The sequence below is a fragment of the Prunus dulcis genome, chromosome 1 (genome assembly GCF_902201215.1).
Source record: "Prunus dulcis chromosome 1, ALMONDv2, whole genome shotgun sequence".
Classification (NCBI taxonomy): Eukaryota; Viridiplantae; Streptophyta; class Magnoliopsida; order Rosales; family Rosaceae; genus Prunus; species Prunus dulcis.
Window position 1 is genome coordinate 13,811,665 of NC_047650.1, and position 21,659 is coordinate 13,833,323.

General features: G+C 38.2%; 1 protein-coding gene and 1 pseudogene across 1 annotated transcript; both read right to left on the reverse strand.

The window, feature by feature from the left end:
- Positions 1–2,481: 2,481 nt before the first annotated feature.
- LOC117615449 lies at positions 2,482–4,277 on the reverse strand (annotated as a pseudogene).
- Positions 4,278–10,944: 6,667 nt separating this feature from the next.
- LOC117615208 (F-box/kelch-repeat protein At3g06240-like) lies at positions 10,945–18,237 on the reverse strand. Its single transcript, XM_034344250.1, has 2 exons — positions 17,094–18,237; positions 10,945–11,122 (listed from the first exon to the last, which is right to left on the reverse strand). Exons 1-2 carry the CDS (start codon positions 18,140–18,142, stop codon positions 11,002–11,004), a joined length of 1,170 nt encoding a protein of 389 aa, XP_034200141.1. The 5' UTR covers positions 18,143–18,237; the 3' UTR covers positions 10,945–11,001.
- Between the last annotated feature and the right edge of the window lie 3,422 nt (positions 18,238–21,659).

The following is a 21,659-nucleotide window of genomic DNA, read 5'->3' on the forward strand; positions in this document are numbered from 1 at the left end:
TTAAATTATGATGATCATTCAATGCAGGCTTACACTCTCGCAAGAACTGGCCTTGTGAGGGTTGAGGTTGATGGACTACCTTTAATGATTTCGGAGGCATGGGACCTTGTTCTGAGCTTTGTTTCGCTTGAGGATAGATCACCATAGGGTTACAGCTTGAAGGTACCATATGTCTATCCTAAGCATTTTGTATTTCCTGCTCTGTGCAATTTGAACTTCTTTTGGTCGAAAGTGCAATAAAACTTCATCTTTTAATTTGACGCTGGATTTGTTAGCAGCTGCCAAGTGAGACTAGATTTTCCGAATTTAGAGCTTTCTCTCTTACCTTTTTTTGAGTGGTCTTTTATTGTATTTTCTCTTTTCCCTTCAGATTGTGGATTCCTTGTCCACTCTTTCTAATTAGCTCTTCTACTTTTAACAAATTTCTGTTTCGCTTTGTAATATATTAGTGAAAGTTTTTTGGATTTAAAATATGTTAACAGTGACAGACAAGAACGCTTGAAATTTGTGTGCATTTCTTGCTTAATTTCTGCTAGGAAGGTAATACTTTGCACCCGTGATGAATTCTGACAATATTTGAGAGGGAACTGGTCGTGAGGTACGACATGAATTGCATTGTTTCCATTCCATCCTTCCTTGTATTAACCTTTTGGGGTATTTGTACTGGTACTTGCGTCTTATGGTTTTTTGCCTATAATTTATATGAATACAATTATTGTTTTTCTCTAAAAATCAAAATCAAAATCAAATTGACACTTTGGTTCATTGAAATAGAAAACTTAGTGAACCCCGCAAAGTGTCCTTCATATTTTAAGAATCCCCAATAAATGGGGACATAAATATAATCTCAATAAAGTATAATTAATTAATTTTAGGGTAGCTACCTAGTACTAATTGAGTAATATAATTTATGCTCAAATAAAGTAAATTTAAAGGATACAAAGATAAAGTTCATGGGTGTTAAGTGATTTTAAATGAGGTAAAGTGAGACCGAAGTTAAAATATGGGAGGCAATAATCAATCATTGAAGCCTAAACAACAGCTAATACATGTTACATGTAAACAAAGGGGCAAGCTCAAAATGTATACCCCAACATCATATCCTGAAGCATCTTCCTCAGAAACTAAAACCAAGCCATACTGTCAGAAGCATGAAAGACTACCGCTCTCTTTTATTAATATCTGACCGTGATTCTATATAGTCTATGAAACCTCCACTGTTGTAATCATTGAAAAAGAAAAAAATAGGTGCATATGTTATAGGATCAATAGACAAAGCGAAATATAGTTTGTCTTTTTTACTTTTAGGATTATTACGAGATAAGTCCTTGTAACTCTTATATCCTAAAAATAAACTCAGGGCCGGCCCTGAGGCATGAACAAGGAGGGCGCCGGCCATGGGCCTCCAACTGAAGGAGCCTGAAATTTTATATATATATATATGTATATGTATTATACAAAATATAATATGGGGCCATAGCTATATACTTATATATATTTAAAAATATAATTCATATTCAATACCTAAATATCACAAATTATTATGGCTGACATCTAAAAAAAAGAAAGTAATTTTTAAATATAATATTGTAACCTGCCACACAAATAGCAAATCTCTCCTTCCGAAGTGGTCATGTGCCTTTGGTGGGTTAGTATGATTATTTTACTTCTTTGTTTTTGCCATTTGCTCTACCCAAAGCATTTTGCCCATCACATCCCCAAGCCTCTGCAGCCCAAAACTTTTTTTATGTTTCTCATTTATCTTTTTTCTTCCCTCCCCTTTTCTCTCACTGATTTTCTTCCTCCTCTTCTCCCTCTCCTCTTCCCTCTCTCCGATTCTTTCCTTCTCTTTCGTCTTTATTTTTTCTTTTCCCTTGTTCTCTCTTATTTCTCTCTATCTCTCTTTCCTCTTCCACTTTCTTTCTTATTAAAAATAAACTTGTACAAAGACACACCGCTCCGAGAGTTATTTCATTTAAACTTGTAAAAAGGGTTTATTTGACCTATGAGGTGAGAAGGGTGTCTTCCATATTATATTAGAGTGATGTGCTGTAGCTATAAAGGAGTGGTGTGCTCTGACAGTATAAAGGTTTCAACTCCACCTGCAAGAAGTTTTTCCAAAATAGTGGATTGAACTCTCAAGTGGTGTACTTGAGGGCTGGATGTAGGTCAGGTGGACTGAAGCAGTATAAATCCATGAATTTGAATCTCTCTTTCCCTATCTCTTTATTATTGTGCTTGTCAAATTCACTTATCTGTGTTTAAATTTAAATTTGCAATTAACCTTATTCACCCCCCTCTAAACAAATCATGACCGAGAAAATCAAGTTAAGGATTCGGATCCGTTCAGGAGGATTAATTGAGGCAAAATGATGTAAAATGAGAATGAAGTTATAATTGGGGGCAAATCAATAGTTACACCTAAACAAAAGCATAAAACTAAAAGTAGTTTAAAATTGAAGTTTAAGAAACGGAATACACGCTTCACATGTGAATCTTCATTTGTCCATGAGTCTGACGCCTGCAAATAACACAACACGTCTGATCTGTTCGAATTTAAACAAAATGGGAAACTCAAAAATACATTCAATTAAAATAACCCCAACATCATTAGCTGAAGCATCTTCCTCATAAACTATTACCTTGTCATATTGTCCCAAGCATGAAGAACTACCGTTTTCTTTTACCTACACTCACTTTGATTAGCATCCATGGTTCTAAAAATATTACAAATGATTCTCTTTCAATTAATGATCACTGTATTCTGACTTGTGAGTCAACTTTCATAATACAGAGTTATTATTTGGAAATATCATTGATCGAAAATTCACATACAAATCAATTCGTAACAGAAGACAAAAAGAACAATCAATCAAAAGCTGCGTGGAGACAACTTTATACCAGGGTTTATCTGCAACTAAATGGAAAAAAAAACCAAAAAATAAACTAACTAGGCATCCTATTACTAGTATCAATGATAAAAATAACATTGAAACGTTTAAAATGCACATAGCAATGTTTGACATAAAGTACCTGGGAGCTCTAACGCTTTGGTAATATCTTTAAGTGAAACAAAGCTTGGAATAAGGTCCCATGCCTCCACAACCATTGCAGGTAACTCATCAATCTCAACCCACACAAGTCCCATTGTTGCCCGAGTATAAGCGCGCAAGTGAGACAAATGTAACACCAAGACTTTCCCTTTCCCTGTAAATTTCAATATTTCAGTACCAAAACAACCAAGTGGGTCTCTAATTTCATGCTCTTTAGTCCAAGACTCCTTCACTCACACCATAATCCTTCATCACCCAAACATTGATTTTAACTCTGGAGCTAATAATGAGGCAGAGCCAACCTTTCAACACTCCAAGCTTAACGAGAGTTTTTTTTCAGGTCCAATGAACAAGGCGGTAGTGGCAACTCTCGGAAGTGCTCGCTTTCAATGTCGAAGGCACATATCAAAAGAGAACCCTCACTACGCCGCCGACCAATCCAATGAAGAAACCCATTGAGATAAATCCCATTATCAGTTATACCAAAAGAGTTGACAGAGCCCCCCAATGTCTCTCCAAATCCCAGACCCCACATTTAAAACCATTGCTTGCTCCTCAGACCCTTTGATTGGAGACATAATCCGGACTACTTTATACACATTACTGATGGGACAAAACCCAAATCCATACTTATCAGGAGAAGTTCTGCAAGGATTAGTGGGTTCTGGAAGAGTTAAAGACTCACCCGTCACGGGATTAGATATGTACAGTTGGTTGCTGACTTCAGAAAGCAACTCGTGGCAGAGGAAGCCATTGCAGGAACCTACAATGTGTATACCCCTACTTCTCTGGACATTCTGCTTTATACTGAAAAGCTTCAACACAACGTCGTTCGAAGCCCTGTCGAGGTCGATGAAGAAGTGCCCAGTGTCCTTGGATGAGGGTGTGCGGAAGCCAGAGACCAAAAGGGAAGCGGGCGTTCGTGAAAGTTCTGCAAGCCAACAACGCCAACACTTGCACACACGCTTGCATTGGATGAGCGTTTTGGTACTGATTTTGCAGAAGATCTGCACCATTAAGTGGTCTGGCAATTGCAGAATGTAGGGTTTCTGATCGTGCTCTTCTTCTCCTTCTTCATCATTTGGGGCTCTGTTTGTGCAGCACAGTTTAGTTTTCTTCATCGTTGAAGCGGTGTCGTTTCTGTACGGACTAGGGCTAGGTCGGAGAAAAGTCTCCTTGTAGTAGAGAAGGAGCGTTCAAGCTAGAAGTGCTCGCTGGAGCAGAAGCAAGAAGCTGCTCGACCAGTGACCCGCCCCACTTCAGCTTAACTTTCTACCTTTTTCTGTTTAACGTTTTTTTATTTAAATAAATAAATAAAATTTTATTTATTGCTGCTCATAAATAATTTTTCGAAATATAGATTTTTTTTTTTTTTATTGTCTGAAGAAAAATTGAAATTGTATACCATATTTTCATGCCACTTTACGTAAGAGATAAGTAGACAGTCATATCAATTAAAAAGTGTTCATATATCATTTTTTTTAAAAAAAAAATTAAATTAATTTTAATTGATATGAATGTCCCTTCACCTCATCCTTTTTCCCGGCACTGGTTCTTTCTTGTTTGTTCCTTCCTTCCAAACCATTTCTAAAGTTCACCATGAGCTATTAATAAGCTTTTGAAGTTGAACGTACCAAATTCAATACCAAGCCTAATCTTTTATTCATGTTTCATTCGGTTCTCTTAAGTTTGAGCTCGAATGAGCCAAAGCAGGCTAAGCACACACGAACTTGAACTATGAAGCAGATTTCAATCCTAGACACGATTGCAACCTTATGCAGGGTGTGCTGCGCAACTGCTGCTTCACACTATTACCTTCCAGGACTTTAGTAAGGAATGCACACAAATTTCAAGCATTCTTCTCTGTCACTTACTGTCAGTGCCGGCCCTGAGGGTGGGGACGGAGCATTTGTAGGGCCTCAAATTATATATATTATATATGTACCAAGTTGAAGAATATGATTTTAGAGGAGAATAATTTCAATAGTTTGGCATTTGGAGGCCCTAAATATGATTACAAGTGTTTATGAAGAGTCCAAATGAAAATTATATAATATACGAACATCAATTGCATGTATTTAAGTATTTAATTGCTAAAAGTAGTAATCAATGAAAGAAAACCAAAAAGGACTAGAAATTCTTTTATTTATCAAAAAATTCTTGTTAGTAGATTATATAGCGAGCAAATATGAAGGAATGCAAAATGTGTTTAATTGCATAAATTTTTTTTTTCCCATGTTTGTTTATTATATTTCTGAGAATGAAAGAGAAATGGGCCTCATTTTCATTTCTAGCCTTAGGCTACCCAAAAGTCCAGGCCGCCATGCTCACTGTTACAGACTGTAAACCCAAAAACTCACTTATTTCATATAAATTGACTGCACTAGTGCTTCTCTAAATTCGCCTTAAGTAGAGGTTTGCCGCACGCCTGATTCTCCTATTTTTCCCTTGTCTTGGCACGAGCGACCACCGGTGCCGACGCCGTGTGGCGGTAACGTTAATTGATGACGTCCATCATTGGCGCGCGTCCACGCAGCGGCGTCGGCAACAACTTCGATCAAATTTTTTCCCGGGCAACGCAGCATGTGATGGTAATTCTGACGCGTCGGCCTGACGGCCGTCATCACGGACCTCGACTCGAGCGATCACGATTTTAACCCACAGGCACGCGCACTTGCGGGGCAAGTGGGGACGGCCGCGGCTTGCGGGAGGCGCTGCTTTGCTAAGTGACTTATTTGGAGGCATTTTGGACTTAGGCGATTTTTCCTTTTTGCTGGTGGGCGACGACCCGGTATTGTACATGCTAAGTCCATCGTGAGCTGTGAAACAAAACCCGGCCAGTCCAGCTCAGCCTTCGGCCCAAAAGCTTAGGGCAAGCTGGTCTACGAGCAGCCAGAGCCCAGAGGCGAGGGGAGTCGGCCCAGGCTCGAACTGGCGGCGTCTGACGGTAGCGATAATTGAAATTTTTCTTACCGGATTGGCGGCGTGTATTATTTGGTGAAGTCATGTAGCAGTATGAGAATCCACGTATTGTCGTCGTGGCCCCTGCTGATACCCTGCGTGTGTGTGCCAAGATGACTCAGATTAGTTTTTTAAAATCCTACCCACGGTTCTCATTTTTTTATTGAAATTTTGCTCTCAAAATCTAAAATTCGAGATACTCATATTTTCCACTTTCCACACCAATTCCATACAAACTCTTCTCCTTCCAATATTTTTTACTATCCACTCACATTTTTGTACTACTTTCCATTTGTAGAAAATAAACAAATGGCATCTTCTGTTGAAATCGGAGGCTCGTGGTCAACCCAGGAAGATATTGCATTGTGCGAGTCTTGGGTGAGCGTTAGTCATGACCCTATCACGGGCAATGAGATGAAGTTCCATCATATGTGGAGCAAAATTCATGGAGAATTTTGTCAAAGATCGGGTTCCATTCGGACCGAAATGGCTTTGTCTAGTAGATGGAAAATTCTAAACAAAGAGTTAGGGAAATGGAGAAATGCATTGACAAAAGCAAAGGAGAACGTTCGGAGCGGTGCGAATCTTTCCGATGAGGTAAAATATTTTTAATTGCCATTTTAATCAATTTAATGTAACTTTTTTTTTTATTGCATATTCTATTTATTTTTTGTTGCACAATGTTTATTTTATTTTTGCATTTCCTAATTGGCTTTATTTATTTACATAATCAATTTTATTCTTGCATTTCAAAATAGTTTATAATTTCATGCATAATCTTTATTTTTGTTTTTGCATTTTCAATATTTCTATATTTATTTACATAATCAATTTTATTCTTGCATTTCACAATAGTTTATAATTTCTTGCATTGTATATTTTTTTAATGCACTTCCAATTATTTATTTTGAATAGATCATACAAGCACAAATGTGGTTCGGTGCCACGGGGCAAGGGAAAAAAAGTTTTGTGCATTTCCAATGTTGGGAAATTGTCAAAGATTGTTCCAGATTCAAAATTATTCCTATCGCACCCCCGGTTGTGTTGCATGAGACGCCGCTCCACGAATCGCCATCAACCGATTCGCCATTAGACTCCCCAATGGAAACGGAGTCACCACTCCCACGGCCGCCGAGACCTATTGGGAGAAAGGCGGCAAAGGCCAAGAGAGGGGCCACTTCAAACATTGATTGTGTTCAAATATTCGAGCAAATAGCTAAGAACAACTCTCTAAGATTGGAGAGAGACTTGAGGAGGGATGAAGCGGACAAGGCACGATTGGAAGCCTTTGCAATTGAAAAGCAACATGCAAAAGAAAAAGACGACGATGAAAAAGAGATGAAAATCATGGCCATGGATACGAGCCATATGTCTCCTGAAACAAAGGCCTTTTTTATAATTGTTGTATTTTTTTTAAAATTGTTGTATTATCCTTTAATTTGTTGTATTGTTTCTTTTTTATTCAATCAAAAAAGCATTCTATAATTGGACTACTTATTAAAAACATTTGAGCATTCCTCACAAAGATTAATTAAAAACAACCCTTCATTTATTGCAAACAACACACAAAACAAACCATACATAAAAGCATAATAATAAAAAAGACCTCGCAATAATTCCACAAAACACAACACACAAAAACAAAGCATAATTAAAAACAAAGCATAATTCCAAACAAAGCACGAATCTAGCCTTCATCCATTGTGATTGCCTTTCATCTGCCACAAGTGCTCGATCAAGTCAACTTGACGTCTTTCGTGAACATATGAAGATTGCATTTCTTGATAACGATCAATCATGGGGTTGTTGAATCGACCATCCTGAAGTAACGGTTCGGGCTCCAATGGTAGTCCATTTGGTCCTATCGGCCTTTCATATATTCTTGTCAACGCCGTGTTCATAGGATCGGGTTCAAACACCTCTGGAGCATCGTAGTCATACTCATCCTCCACAATCATGTTGTGGAGGATGATGCAAGTCATCATAATAATCCTCAGCACCTCCTCGTCTAGCATCCGAGCAGCACCCCTGATAATTGCCCAACGAGCTTGCAAGATACCGAAACACCTTTCCACGTCTTTTCTGTAACCTTCTTGAAAGGAAGCAAAGCTTCTTTCCTTCTCGGATTGGGGATTCGGAATTGTTTTCACGAATGTCGTCCACCTAGGATAAATTCCGTCGGCAAAGTAGTACGCACCAGAGTATACGGTATTGTTGATTTGGTATGTGACCTGAGGGGAATGACCTCGCAATACCTCGTCGAACACCGGGGATTGACCAAGGACATTGAGGTCATTCTGAGATCCGGCAACCACAAAAAAGGCATGCCAAACCCAAGTGTCGAATGAAGCTACGGCCTCCAAAATGATACTTTTTTGGCCCTTCCGATTCCCATAGTCTCCTTCCCACGCAGTAGGACAATTCTTCCACTGCCAATGCATGCAATCGATGCTTCCGATCATTCCTGGGAAACCTCGAGCCTCGCCTTTTTGTAGAAGCCTTTGCAGGTCCCTCGGAGTGGGTTTGTGAAGGTACTCCCTCGTGTACAAATTTTCCACTGCATCACAGAATCTCACCAAGCACTCTAGGATAGTAGATTTTCCCATCCTTGCAATCTCATCCACCTGCGCTGCAGATGCCCCATAAGCAAGCATCCGCAAAGCAGCTGTAAGTTTTTGCTCCGGGATAAGACCCAAAACTCCAACAGCATCATGCTTTTGAATGAAGTATGTGTCGTAATTACAAATATCATGCATGATTTTTTTGGAACAAATGTGGCTGCATTCTATATCTCTCTCGAAACTTATGAGCAGGATATAACGAATTTGGGATAAAGTAATCCTCCAAGAGATTCTTACCCCGAGACTCTCTGCGTCTGTCCACATTCGGGGCACAACGACGATGGTGTTGGCTTGATTGATTCATCATACACACCGCCGCTACTTCAAGCATTTCTTCCTCTTCTTCATCGGCGTCCCGATCTTCTTCCTCACGTCTACGCCGGATTTCTTCCCATTCTTTCTGTTGCCTCTCCAACACCCTCCTGAAGTTTGACATTGAGAGTATAATGTGTTTTGTAAAATCAGAGAAATGAAGGAATATATCAGAGATGGTGTGAGAGGAGTGGTGTTGATGGTGTAGTTATATAGAGGGATTCAGAAGATAGAGATGACACGTGGCACAATTTTAGAGGGTGAAAATCTTATCTGAAATCTGAGATCACTATTTGTAAAAAATATCTGAAAATCTTATCAGACATGGGACACGTGGCACAATTTTAGAGGGTGAAAATCTTATCTGAAATATGAGATTATAATTTTTTAAAAATATCTGAAAATCTTATCTGACATGGGACACGTGGCACAATTTTAGAGGGTGAAAATTTTATCGAAAATCTGAGATTATAATTTTTATTAATGAATATCCGAAAATTTTATCTGGAATAAGACACGTGGCAACCGAGATTCACATCCGAAAATCTTATCCGAAAATTTAATTACAAAAGATTATCAAAATTAATGATTTAAAGTATAAAAAAATAGGAAATAAAGTACAATGAATAGTAATTGTCCTAGACTTGCCCTAGACTTTGCCCTTGTGGGTGGAACCACAATTGGCAAGGCTGACACTATTCACGTAAATAGTGTCAGCCCTTGCTTGCCCTTGCCTTTGACTTTGCCCTAAGGGGTGGAGTTGCTCTAAGGGGAATGCTAGCAACCTTCTCTTTAACTTTCTCCCTTGGACCTTCTCCATTTTTCTAATGACATGTGACACTTCTCTCTCACTCAAAACAATGTTTTAAATTTTAAAATAACATTAAATTGATTTTCCATATATACCCTTGACAGAAAACTAAAAAGTAAAAAATCCTTTGAGTTTTCACAGCCCGATCCCAAGACACACCCCAACCTCTCTCTCTCTCTCTCTCTCTCTCTCTCTCTCTCTCTCTCTCTCTCATTTGTGCAATGAGTCTCTAACCTCTACAGACCCTTCACTTCCCAAATCATGAAAGTTCAAACACCTTTTTTTAATAAACGAAACCAAATAAAAATAGAAAATAGTGCTTTGGTGGTGAGATTTGAGAAATAAAATAAAAAATTGTTCAATTACAAACAACAGAGAAAGCGAAGGAGGTGGGAAGGTGGGGGGCTGTTGGGTAGGGATGAGGGGGGAGAGGAAGTGGGTTTCTTTCATATGCTTATTTGGGTACTGTTCATGGGTCATTGTTGGGATTTTTTTTCTCATTGCACAAATATGAGAGAGAGAGAGAGAGAGAGAGAGAGAGAGAGAGAGAGGTTGGGCTGCATCTTGGGATCGGGCTGTGAAAACTCAAAGGATTTTTGACTTTTTAGTTTTCTGTCAAGGGTATATACGGAAATACAATTTAATGTTTTTTTAAAATTGAAAACATTGTTTTGAGTGAGAGAGAAGTGCCGCGTCATTAAGAAAAGAGAGAATGTCCAAAGGAGAAGGTTAAAGATAAAGTTGCTAGCATTCTCCGACTAATAAATAAGGAAACTAACTAATGATTTCCGCATCACAATTCCAAAGTACTACTCTCTTCTCGACAAATTCAAATGACAAGATCCAAACTAACATGTGTCAGAAGTTTGTTTTTTTCGAAATGATAAAGATTTTATTTCGTAAGAGAAAACTGCACAGTTTAGTGGACGTTTAATCCACCAATAGAAGAAGAGAAAAGAGCAATAATTCGACAAACTACATCTAGCTTAAGAAGGCAAAATTAATTATAACACTGCAGCTTTCCTATCTAGAATAACAAGTGTCACAAGTTAGAATGTTAAGCCATTTCTCAATAACAGCTGACAAAACAGTAATTGGATGGATCCAAAATAACACAAGGGGTTATGTGCAACTAAACGGAAAAAACTAATCAAAACTACACCAACTAGACATTCTATCACTACTGTTAATAAAACATGACTTTGAAAAGTTCATATTCCACAGAGCAAGAAATACAAAATGCTTATGATTGACATATGGTACCTTCATGCTGTAACCCTCCGGCGATATCCTTAAGCGAAACAAAGCTCGGAACAAGTTCCCATGCCTCCGAAATCCATGAAGGTAATCCATCAACCTGAACCCTCACAAGGCTCGTTGTTGCGAGAGTCTAAGCCATCAATTGATTATGATGTAACCCCAAGACTTGCCCTTGCTCAGTAAATTTCATTGTTGAAGTGGCAAAAGAACCAACTGGTTCTTTAAACTCATGCTCTTTAGTCCAAGACTCCTTCACCCCGTAATCCTTCATCACCCAAATACTGATAACATCATTTACTTTATGAATTACAGAGAGCCAACCTTTTAATATTCCGAGCTTAAAATATGTTCTTCGCAGATTTTGAGAAGAAAGCGGTAGTGGTAACTCTTGGAACCACTCACTTTCAACATCAAAGACACATATCAAACGCCGGGACCTGTCCCTACAACTGCGACCAATCCAATGAAGAACCCCATTGAGATAAATCCCATGACGAGGATTTACCCTATAAAATGAGTAGCCAGGGTGCCCAATGTTTCTCCAAATTCCAGAGCCAACAGTCAAAACCATTACTTGGTCAGGCTCTCCGCCTAGAGACGAAACCCGAACTAGCTTATAAACATCACTAATGGGGTTGAACCCAAAACCATAACAGTCTCCATTATCACGATTTGAAGGTATTGGGTGACAGAAAAACTCACAGGTAACAGGATTGGAGATGTGAAGATGACGGGTAAAGTCAGAATTGAAATCGTAGTGACAGAGGAAGCCATTGCACGAGCCTACAACGGTCATACAAAAGAGCTCTGAGATTACTAAAAAGCTGCAACGCGACGTTGCTTTGGCTCCCGATCCTGTCGAGGTCGACCAAGAAGTGGCCAGTGACCCAGAGGGAAGCGGGTGTTCGTGAAAACAGTTCTCTGGTGAATTGAGGGTCTAAGAACCAACAACGCCAAGATTTGCACACGCTCTTGCATTGGATGAGAGTTTTTGTTGGGATTTTGCAGAAGGTCTCTGTTATTATGTGAACTGGCAATTGAAGAATGTAGGGTTTCTGATCATGCTCTTCTTCTTCTTCATCGTCGTCTTCTTGTTTTGGAGGTCTGTTATTGTTGGTTGGTCGGTGGCGGTGGCGTCGTTTAATTCTCCTTATTGATCGAATCGTTGTTATTGCGGTACCTGGCTAAGATCGGAGAAGCGTCTCAGGGTTTCAGCTTGAAGATTCAAGCCAAGCTTAATCGAAGAGCTGAAAACAACCAAAATGGGCATCACCAATGGGCCCGGCCAGTATATTATTTATTTAATAAGTGCTTTTGGACGCCCTTGGCGTCCCACAAAAATGCAGACCTCGATCTTTTATGTATACTAGTCTTTTTGCACGTGCTTTTGTGCATGTGAGAGATTTTTTTTATTTTATTATTATTTTTTTAATTTTTTAATATAAAATATGTGAATTTACCATATTATCCTCATTTAATTAATAATTTTAATTCTTAATATTTGAATTAACCAATGGCATTTTCTGGTATTTTCAATGTTTCACACTTCTTGAGAAAATATTATATGTACTCAAATTTAAGATAGTAGCATACTAGTGAGTATAGTTAATTTGGTTGAGCTATTTCACCTTCACTCTCTTACAAGTAGAGATTAAAAAACCGAAACACTAAATGAATATTTGTGCAAACTTCATTTCCTCAATCACGTGTACCAAAAAAAATTTAATACTGTAACATTAAATAAATAAATAACCAACCAACAATACGAAATCCACATCTTACACAATAAAAAAAAGGAATAAATAAACTTTACTCAAATTATGTACCCCTACAATAATGTATGCAGCCTAGGGGTGGCATTTTAGACCAAAAAACTGCAAAACTGAAAACAAATAAAAGAGAAATGGGCCTCATTTTCATTTCTAGCCTTAGGCTACCCAAAAGTCCAGGCCGCCATGCTCACTGTTACAGACTGTAAACCCAAAAACTCACTTATTTCATATAAATTTAACTGCACTAGTGCTTCTCTAAATTCCTTGGTAAGAGGTTTACTTGCACAGATTCTCTATTTTCCCCTTGTACTGAGCTATACTCTATCCCTTCGAACTTTCATAGTTGGAGTCATTAAACCACTACCAATCTGAAATTACAAGGTATTCTTATTGCCTCTCCTTCATTGGGCATTGGACAACAAAGTGTCCAAAACCTTGGCATCTGTAACATCTTTGTGCTCCACCACCACGTGTATCAACTAGCACTCCTTTTCCTTTGGCAGCTTTTACTAAATTAGTCATAGATGTTGGAGTCATAAATGTTGGAGTCATAGATGTGCCAACATGAAAATCAGATCTTTGAGAATCAGTTTGCTTGATTACATTGGAGGACTTTAGATAGTGCTCTAAAGTATTCACATTATGAGGAATTAATTCTCTTTGAAGCTCTAGGCGAACCTGATCTAAACCGAGAAAGAGTCATACTTCAGTCTTCCTTTATGTCACATCACAATATGAATTCCTCAAATTTTGCAACATATTCAGCAACTGACATGTTCTCTTGACGAAGAGTTTGCCACTTGTCCGACAAACATTGTTGATAGGATAATGGTACATATTTCTGCTTCCTCCTTTCTTTCATCTCATCCCAATGGACGATTGGTTCTTCAACAGCTCCGTCTAGTTGTGCTTCAACATTGGTCCAAAATAATCCAGCGTGACCCTCCAATTTTATCTTAACAAATCTCACCTTTTGAGCTTGGACGTGTCATGCCACTCAAAATAGCGATCCATGGTAGCTAACTAGTCGAGGAATGTTTTAGGATTTAGCTCACAACCAAAATTAGGAGCGCCAAGTTTCACTAATCTCATCACATTTTTATCAGGGTCTTACTCATAGCCACGATGAAAATTTTGTCTTTCGTTGTCTCGATATATTATACCTCCTATCATGATGTCTCTCTGCGTCTCGATCATTCCTTCTATCATGAGGTTGTCTAAAACGATTCATCTCTTCTCCATTCACACTTGCTTCGTCATGTTAATTAGCACGATCAATGGCTCCGAATTGTCCTTCGAAGTCTGTACAATGAAGATAAAAAAGTTCCAATCTGGTGGATTGCTCTTTGACGACAGTGGTCAGTTCTGCCATCATTTGCTTTCTCATATTTTCCATCATCTGAGCAATCTGCTCAAGGTCCCATCACTGGCTGGTCTATCTTACCAGTCTTAGTTGGAGCCATCACTCGACAAACAGCATAAAGAACAAGAAAACTTTAAGATTTTGAACCAAGGAAAAACGAACACCTGGCTTTGATACCAAATTTGATGCAGGGCACGGGTGAATTGTAGAGTTGTGTAGTTTAGCGGAAGCAAAAACGATGGAAAACAGAAAATAGAATGAACAAGGATAGGTTTGAAATCACTCCAAGGGTTTGGCTTTATACCAATACCAAGAAGTCTCCAATCTCTAGAAAATAAACTTTCCTTAATATCTCAACAATTGAATTTTAAAGAACTACATGAGGGATATTTATAGCAAACTAAAACCTATAGACAATAGGATAAAAATACTTTACTAAAACAGGAATCCTAATCCACCAAGGAACTAATTCAAATAAACTAGGAAACTTTAGGGGGATGTATCAATTAAGATTTTAATAGATTATAATTATAAGATTATAATGTAATGGATTTCAACGGGATTTGTAATTACAAGATTTTAATAGATTGAATTTACAGAATTTTACTTATGATTTTAATGGACAATTGATAGGATTCTCAGGGTTAATATGGTCTTTTTGTATGTTAGCTGAGGTGGCAAGGTTTTGTTAGGCAATTGTTTAGTTAGCTGACAATTTGTTTTGTTATTTAACAATTGTTATTTGCTTAACTGGGAAGCGATTATATTAGTGGGCTTATGCTCATTCTAAGGCATGTAATTGTAAATCCAGTTTCAATAAGAAATAATAGTTTTGATTCTTTGGCATTGGGTTAAGGTTGAAGGGTTTCTATCATTGGTATCAGAGTCTAGTTGAAATCTTGTTCCCTTCTCGTGCTTCCGTGTATGACTCGTGCTTCGACTTGCCATAACTCCATGGATAATCGCGTTAAGAGCACTGAGGGTGTGCTTGATATGCCTCACTGGACTGGACTATGCTAAATAACACTTGCAACCCATGTTTGGTAAAAGGGGGGACTAACTTAAATGGGATTCTACAATCCAACAGTGTAAAAAACAAGGTACTCACTCGTCCAATACATTGAGGACAAAATGCAGTTCGCAAAATAGAGAGCGTGCTATTCTGAACAGGCGAGTCCGACCAACACAGAACCGTCACAACCTCCAATCTCTTCTTCTCTCCTCTTTCTCTCTCTCTCTCTCTCTCTCTCTCTCTCTCTCTCTCTCTCTCTCTCTCTCTCTCTCTCCAACAAGATGCTCCCAACGAGATTCATCGTATTCTTTGATGAACTCTACGCCATCAGGAATTCTATCGAAAATCTCCCTGTGCACATGAAGAAGCCTGCACCTCGAAGGCCATTACTTTTTCCCTTGCTGATTATGGTGTATTCAGGTCAGTAACATATATAAATATATATTGACTTTTCAGATTTCAATTTAGGCTCAAAATTTCAAGTTTTCATATTTCAATTGGGCTTACAAGATTACAGTGGTGATGAGGATGTTGATGGAGGCTTTGAACAACGACAACGAGACCACGGTGCAGGAGGCTCTTGAGTTGTTGATCAAATTGGTGGGGACCCAGCTCAGGTTCTTCAGGCAGCAGGGAGAGTAGGTTGGGAAGGAGTGGATCTATTGGCATTAGGTCCAGGTCGGGGCGGGTGTATGTGGGTGGGTCGACACTAGATTTCTAGGGGTTGGTTCAAGGTTGGCAATGAAAGAAAGGTAGAGAGAGAGAGAGAGAGAGAGAGAGAGAGAGAGAGAGAGAGAGGAAGGAAGAGGAAGGGAGAGAATGTGTTTTTTTTCCTTTTTTAATTTTTTAATTTTTTAATTTTATAATATTTTTAAAGATTTTTTAATTTTTTAATTTCACACATCAGCCCCAATTTAATATTTCTAATTGAATTTAAATATTATTCAGGTCAAAATCCCTAATTGAATTTTAATATTACAAGAATCATTTTTTAGTCCGACACAATACCAAACGTAGGTCTTAACTATTTTTACAATCTAACTTGTTAGTCCGACGCTGCACCAAACGTAGGTCAGTACTTAATCCAGCTTAGGCCAATCCGAGCTAATCCAATACAGTCCCAGAATTTAGTCCAGTCTATGACAGTCCGCCGTACCAAACGAGCCCTGAAGCCCGTGTTAGTGAGCTTTTGAACCAGTTCGATTCTTTGGATTTGAAGTATGATCACCTTCGTAAGGAGTTCTCCGAGCATTTTGATTCCACTCTGCACTCGCTTGTTAATGATGACATTGGTGATCGTCCTCGTGATTTTTCGATTCTAGGCCCCGTGCGACTGCCATTGATGAAGATCGAATTTCCTCAATTATGTGATGGTGATTGTCCATTGGGGTGGATTTACAAAGCGGAGCATTATTTAGATTATTTTTATGTTCCGAACGATTGGAAAGTTTGTATGGCTTCCCTTCATATGGAGAATGAAGCATTGAAGTGGTTTCGATGGCTCGACTGTGTTCATATTTATCCTAATTGGGAGGAATTTACTAGGGTTTTTTGTTAAGAATTTGGTCCCTCTGAGTTTGAAAATTATGCATAATCTCATATTTGCTTGTAGTTTTTTTGGGAAACTGATTCTTTCGGACCTGTACTCCTCCTTTATACTTCACCTTTATCTCTCATCTTCTTTCAATATTGCCATCTCTGCTAACTCTCTAGCTCTCTCTCCTCCCTTGGCTTTCTTCTCCATCCATCAATTTCTCTATGGCCTCCTTCACCTTTTCCTTTCTGACCACCACCCTAATCTTCTCATCCTCAACCCATTTCACTTGAAATTCCATACCAACTCTCACTGTAATCTTTAGAATCTGTTCAACAAGTTTCTAATTCATAACTTGGAGGTCTAGGCAACCAGACCCCCCACTTTGTTGGTCCTCACAAGGCTCGTTGTTGCGAGAGTATAAGCCATCAATTGATTATGATGTAACCCCAAGACTTTCCCTTGCTCAGTAAATTTCATTGTTGAAGTGACAAAAGAACCAACTGGTTTTTTAAACTCATTCTCTTTAGTCCAAGACTCCTTCACCCCGTAATCCTTCATCACCCAAACACTGATAACATCATTTACTTTATGAATTACAGAGAGCCAACCTTTTAATATTCCGAGCTTAAAATATGTTCTTCGCAGATTTTGAGAAGAAAGCGGTAGTGGTAACTCTTGGAACCGCTCACTTTCAACATCAAAGACACATATCAAACGCCGGGACCTGTCCCTACAACTGCGACCAATCCAATGAAGAACCCCATTGAGATAAATCCCATGACGAGGATTTACCCTATAAAATGAGTAGCCAGGGTGCCCAATGTTTCTCCAAATTCCAAAGCCAACAGTCAAAACCATTACTTGGTCAGGCTCTCCGCCTAGAGACGAAACCCGAACTAGCTTATAAACATCACTAATGGGGCTGAACCCAAAACCATAACAGTCTCCACTATCACGATTTGAAGGTATTGGGAGAGAGAAAAACTCACAGGTAACAGGATTGGAGATGTGAAGATGACGCGTAAAGTCAGAATTGAAATCGTAGTGACAGAGGAAGCCATTGCACGAGCCTACAACGGTCATACAAAGAGCTCTGAGATTACTAAAAAGCTGCAACGCGACGTTGCTTTGGCTCCCGATCCTGTCGAGGTCGACCAAGAAGTGGCCAGTGACCCAGAGGGAAGCGGGTGTTCGTGAAAATAGTTCTCTGGTGAATTGAGGGTCTGAGAACCAACAACGCCAAGATTTGGACACGCGCTTGCATTGGATGAGAGTTTTTGTTGGGATTTTGCAGAAGATCTCTGTTATTATGTGGACTGGCAATTGAAGAATGTAGGGTTTCTGATCATGCTCTTCTTCTTCTTCATCGTCGTCTTCTTGTTTTGGAGGTCTGTTATTGTTGGTTGGTCGGTGGCGGTGTCGTCGTTTAATTCTCCTCATTGATCGAATCGCTGTTATTGCGGTACCTGGCTAAGATCGGAGAAGCGTCTCAGGGTTTGAGCTTGAAGATTCAAGTCAACCTTAACCGAGGAGCTGAAAACAACCAAAATGGGCATCACCAATGGGCCCGGCTAGTATATTATTTATTTAATAAGTGCTTTTGGACGCCCTTGGCGTCCCACAAAAATGCGGACCTCGATCTTTTATGTATACTAGTCTTTTTGCACGTACTTTTGCGCATGAGACAGATTTTTTTAATTTTATTATTATTATTTTTAGAATTAAAAAAGATAATGAATAGTTGTATTCTATAAAAATAGGATTCATTATTTGATTTTTCTTTTAATTTTAATTTTTTAATATGAAAATATATGAATTTACCTTATTATCCTCATTTAATTAATAATTTTAATTCTTAATGTTTGAATTAACCAAGGACATTTTCTGGTATTTTTAATGTTTCACAATTCTTGAGAAAATATTATATGTACTCAAATTTAAGATAGTAGCATACTAGTGAGTATAGTTAATTTGGTTGAGCTATTTCACCTTCACTCTCTTACAAGTAGAGATTAAAAAACCAAAACACTAAATGAATATTTGTGCAAACTTCATTTCCCCAATCACGTGTACCAAAAAAAATTTAATACTGTAACATTAAATAAATGAATAACCAACCAACAATATGGAATCCACATCTTACACAAGAACGAAAGGAATAAATAAACTTTACTCAAATTATGTACCCCTACAACAATGTATGCAGCCTACGGGTGGCATTTTCAACCAAAAAACTGCTAAACTGAAAAAAAAATAAAATAAAATAAAAACTGAGGTATTACTGCATTTGAACCAAACATGCGGGAAAACTGACTGTAATTTGTAGTTTGAGGAATCGACCGGCAATTCCAGTTGCGATTTGGAATAAACCAAACTTGCGGTTACAGCAAACCGCAATCTATTTTTAATTAATAATTAAAATATATTTTTATAATTAATTGATACTAAGTAATATCCGTTAAAATTCATCTAACGGCTATGATCAGATCTAATCTCTCTCTCTCTCTCTCTCTCTCTCTCTCTCTCTCTCTCTTAGACTCAACTCAAACAAGCCTCTCTCGATCTCTGTCTCAACTCAATCTGGCCACTACTCTCACTCAAACTCAGCCTCTCTCAAGTCTGTCTGTTACCCTAAACCTTAGCCTTTCTCAAGTCTGTCTCCAGTCAACCTCGCTGTCGTGGGCTTTTCGCACTCAACCTTGCCATCACGATCAGTCAAGCTCATCATAAGTTGTCGTGGATTTGGAGCTACAAACAGTATAGCCTCAAGCAAACCTAATTTCTAAAATTAAGGGTTTTAAAATTAGGGTTTTGAATTTTGAATAGATTATGGAATTGGGAATAATAGAGTTTTGATTTTGGGAGTGTTTTGTTTTGGATTATGTTTTTTTGTCTTTTCAATCGAGTTAAATATTATGATTTATGCCTGTGTTGAATTAAATTGTTGAATTGAGTTAAATATTATGATTTATGCCTATGTTCTTTTTGGTTTCTGTTGTTATGATTTTCAATTGATTTTATTTCTGATTTTTTTAGTTTAATTTGTTGTTTTTAGTTTTTAATTTGGTTGTGTTTAATTTGTTATTAATATGTCTCTATGTTGTTTTTGTTGTATTTAATAGATGGAGTCTAGCCACTCTAGCACACCTAATGCCTCTAATCCCCAAACACAAACCGAAATGCCCGAAACACAACTTCCAACTCAAACACAAAATCTCACACATGAGGGGGTTGTAGTGGGAGATAGGAGGAAAACCCCAAAATCGATTTGTGTGGTTACATTGCACAAAATAAATCAAGAATGATGATAATAGGGTAGAGAAGATTATAGGGATTTGCAATTATTTCAAAGTGGAGATGCCGGAGGACCCTAGAAAAAATGGGACAACGGGTTTAAAAAATCACATAGAGAGGATCTCCTCTCTATCAACAAGGTGATGCAAATCAACTTGCCTTGACAACTAATAGAATGGGTAGTGGATTGGTCCCTTACACATTCAATAAAAAAAAAAAATGTGAGTTAAAGTTTGTGTAGTTCATCATTAAGGATGAGCATCCTTTTAGAGTCGTTAAAGACTCGGGTTTTAAGGAAATGATGTACAAGGTGCAACCTCGGTTGAAGGTATCAAGTAGGAAGAGGGTTGCCGAGAGGGTGTGGGAAAGGCAAAGATAATAAGTGTGATTGGTGAGCCAAGAGTAGTATCACAACCAGTACTTGGACCTCGATCCAAAACATAAATCACATGGTTGTGATGATCCTCTTCATGGATATTGATTGTAAGTTGCACAAAAAAATAATTAGCTTCACAAAGATCACTAGTCATAAGGGCTTTGACATAGGGAAAACCCTAGATGCATGTTTGATGGATTGGGGTATACACAAGGTGTTCACAATTACCATTGATAATGCTTCCGTCAACAATGGGGCGGTTGAGTACATGGCACAAAGCCTAAAGGCAATGAACACCTTAATGTTGATGGGAAGTACTTGCACTTGAGGTGTGCTTGTCACATTCTTAATTTAATAAGAAATTGTGTGAAGTTTATTCACTCTTCTCCGTGCGAGGTTGGATAAGTTTAGAGAACTTTCCATTTCATGTAGGACGGACAAGATGGAAAATGTGCCAATGGATGTGCCTACAAGGAGGAATGCAACCTATAAAATGCGTGAAGGTGCATTCAAGTATAGGCAAGTCTTTGACAAGAGGGCATAGTCTTGTGAAGTGTTTCAAGCTTACTTTCTAGAGGAAGAAAAAGTTAAGAAAGTGATGGTTAAGAAAGTGGGACCTCCGAAAGATTATGATTGGGAAAAGGCATTAGCTTTTGTGCATTTTCTCAATAAAATTTATGATGCAACATTAAAACTTAGTGCAACCAAAACTTGTACATCCTTAATAATTTTCCTAGAATTGGTTGGGTTACAAGTTCAATGAAGTTGAAATTTGACAAATATTGGGGGAGCTTTTGAGGTTATGAATAAGCTTATATTTTTAGGCAATATGTAGGACCAAGGATGAAGCTTCAAATGCTCCAAATAAGCTTTGGCAATCTTGGGGTGAATTCTAGAAAGCAAGATGAGATTGTTAAGGAGGTTGTAAAGTGTTTGAATGAATTGTATAATAAGTATAAAAGGGGTTGTGGGTTTTATGGCCAAACTGATGAGTATGAGGTTGATGATGAGGTTGCACAAATTGGTGACATTGTTGATGTCATATTTCAATTAATGCAACAACTTGTGCAAAAAAGGAAAGATGAGCAATCCGTTGAGATATCCAATGAAGTGGATAAGTACTTGACGGATCCCTTTTGAGAGCCCTTTGAGCAAACAATTCAATCTCTTGAATTGGTAGAAAGAGAACCAAAGAAGATATCCTATTCTTTCACAAGTTGCCAAGGAGATCTTTGCAATTCCAAGTTTTACAATTGCTAGTAAAAATGCTTTCAGCCTAGGTAAGAG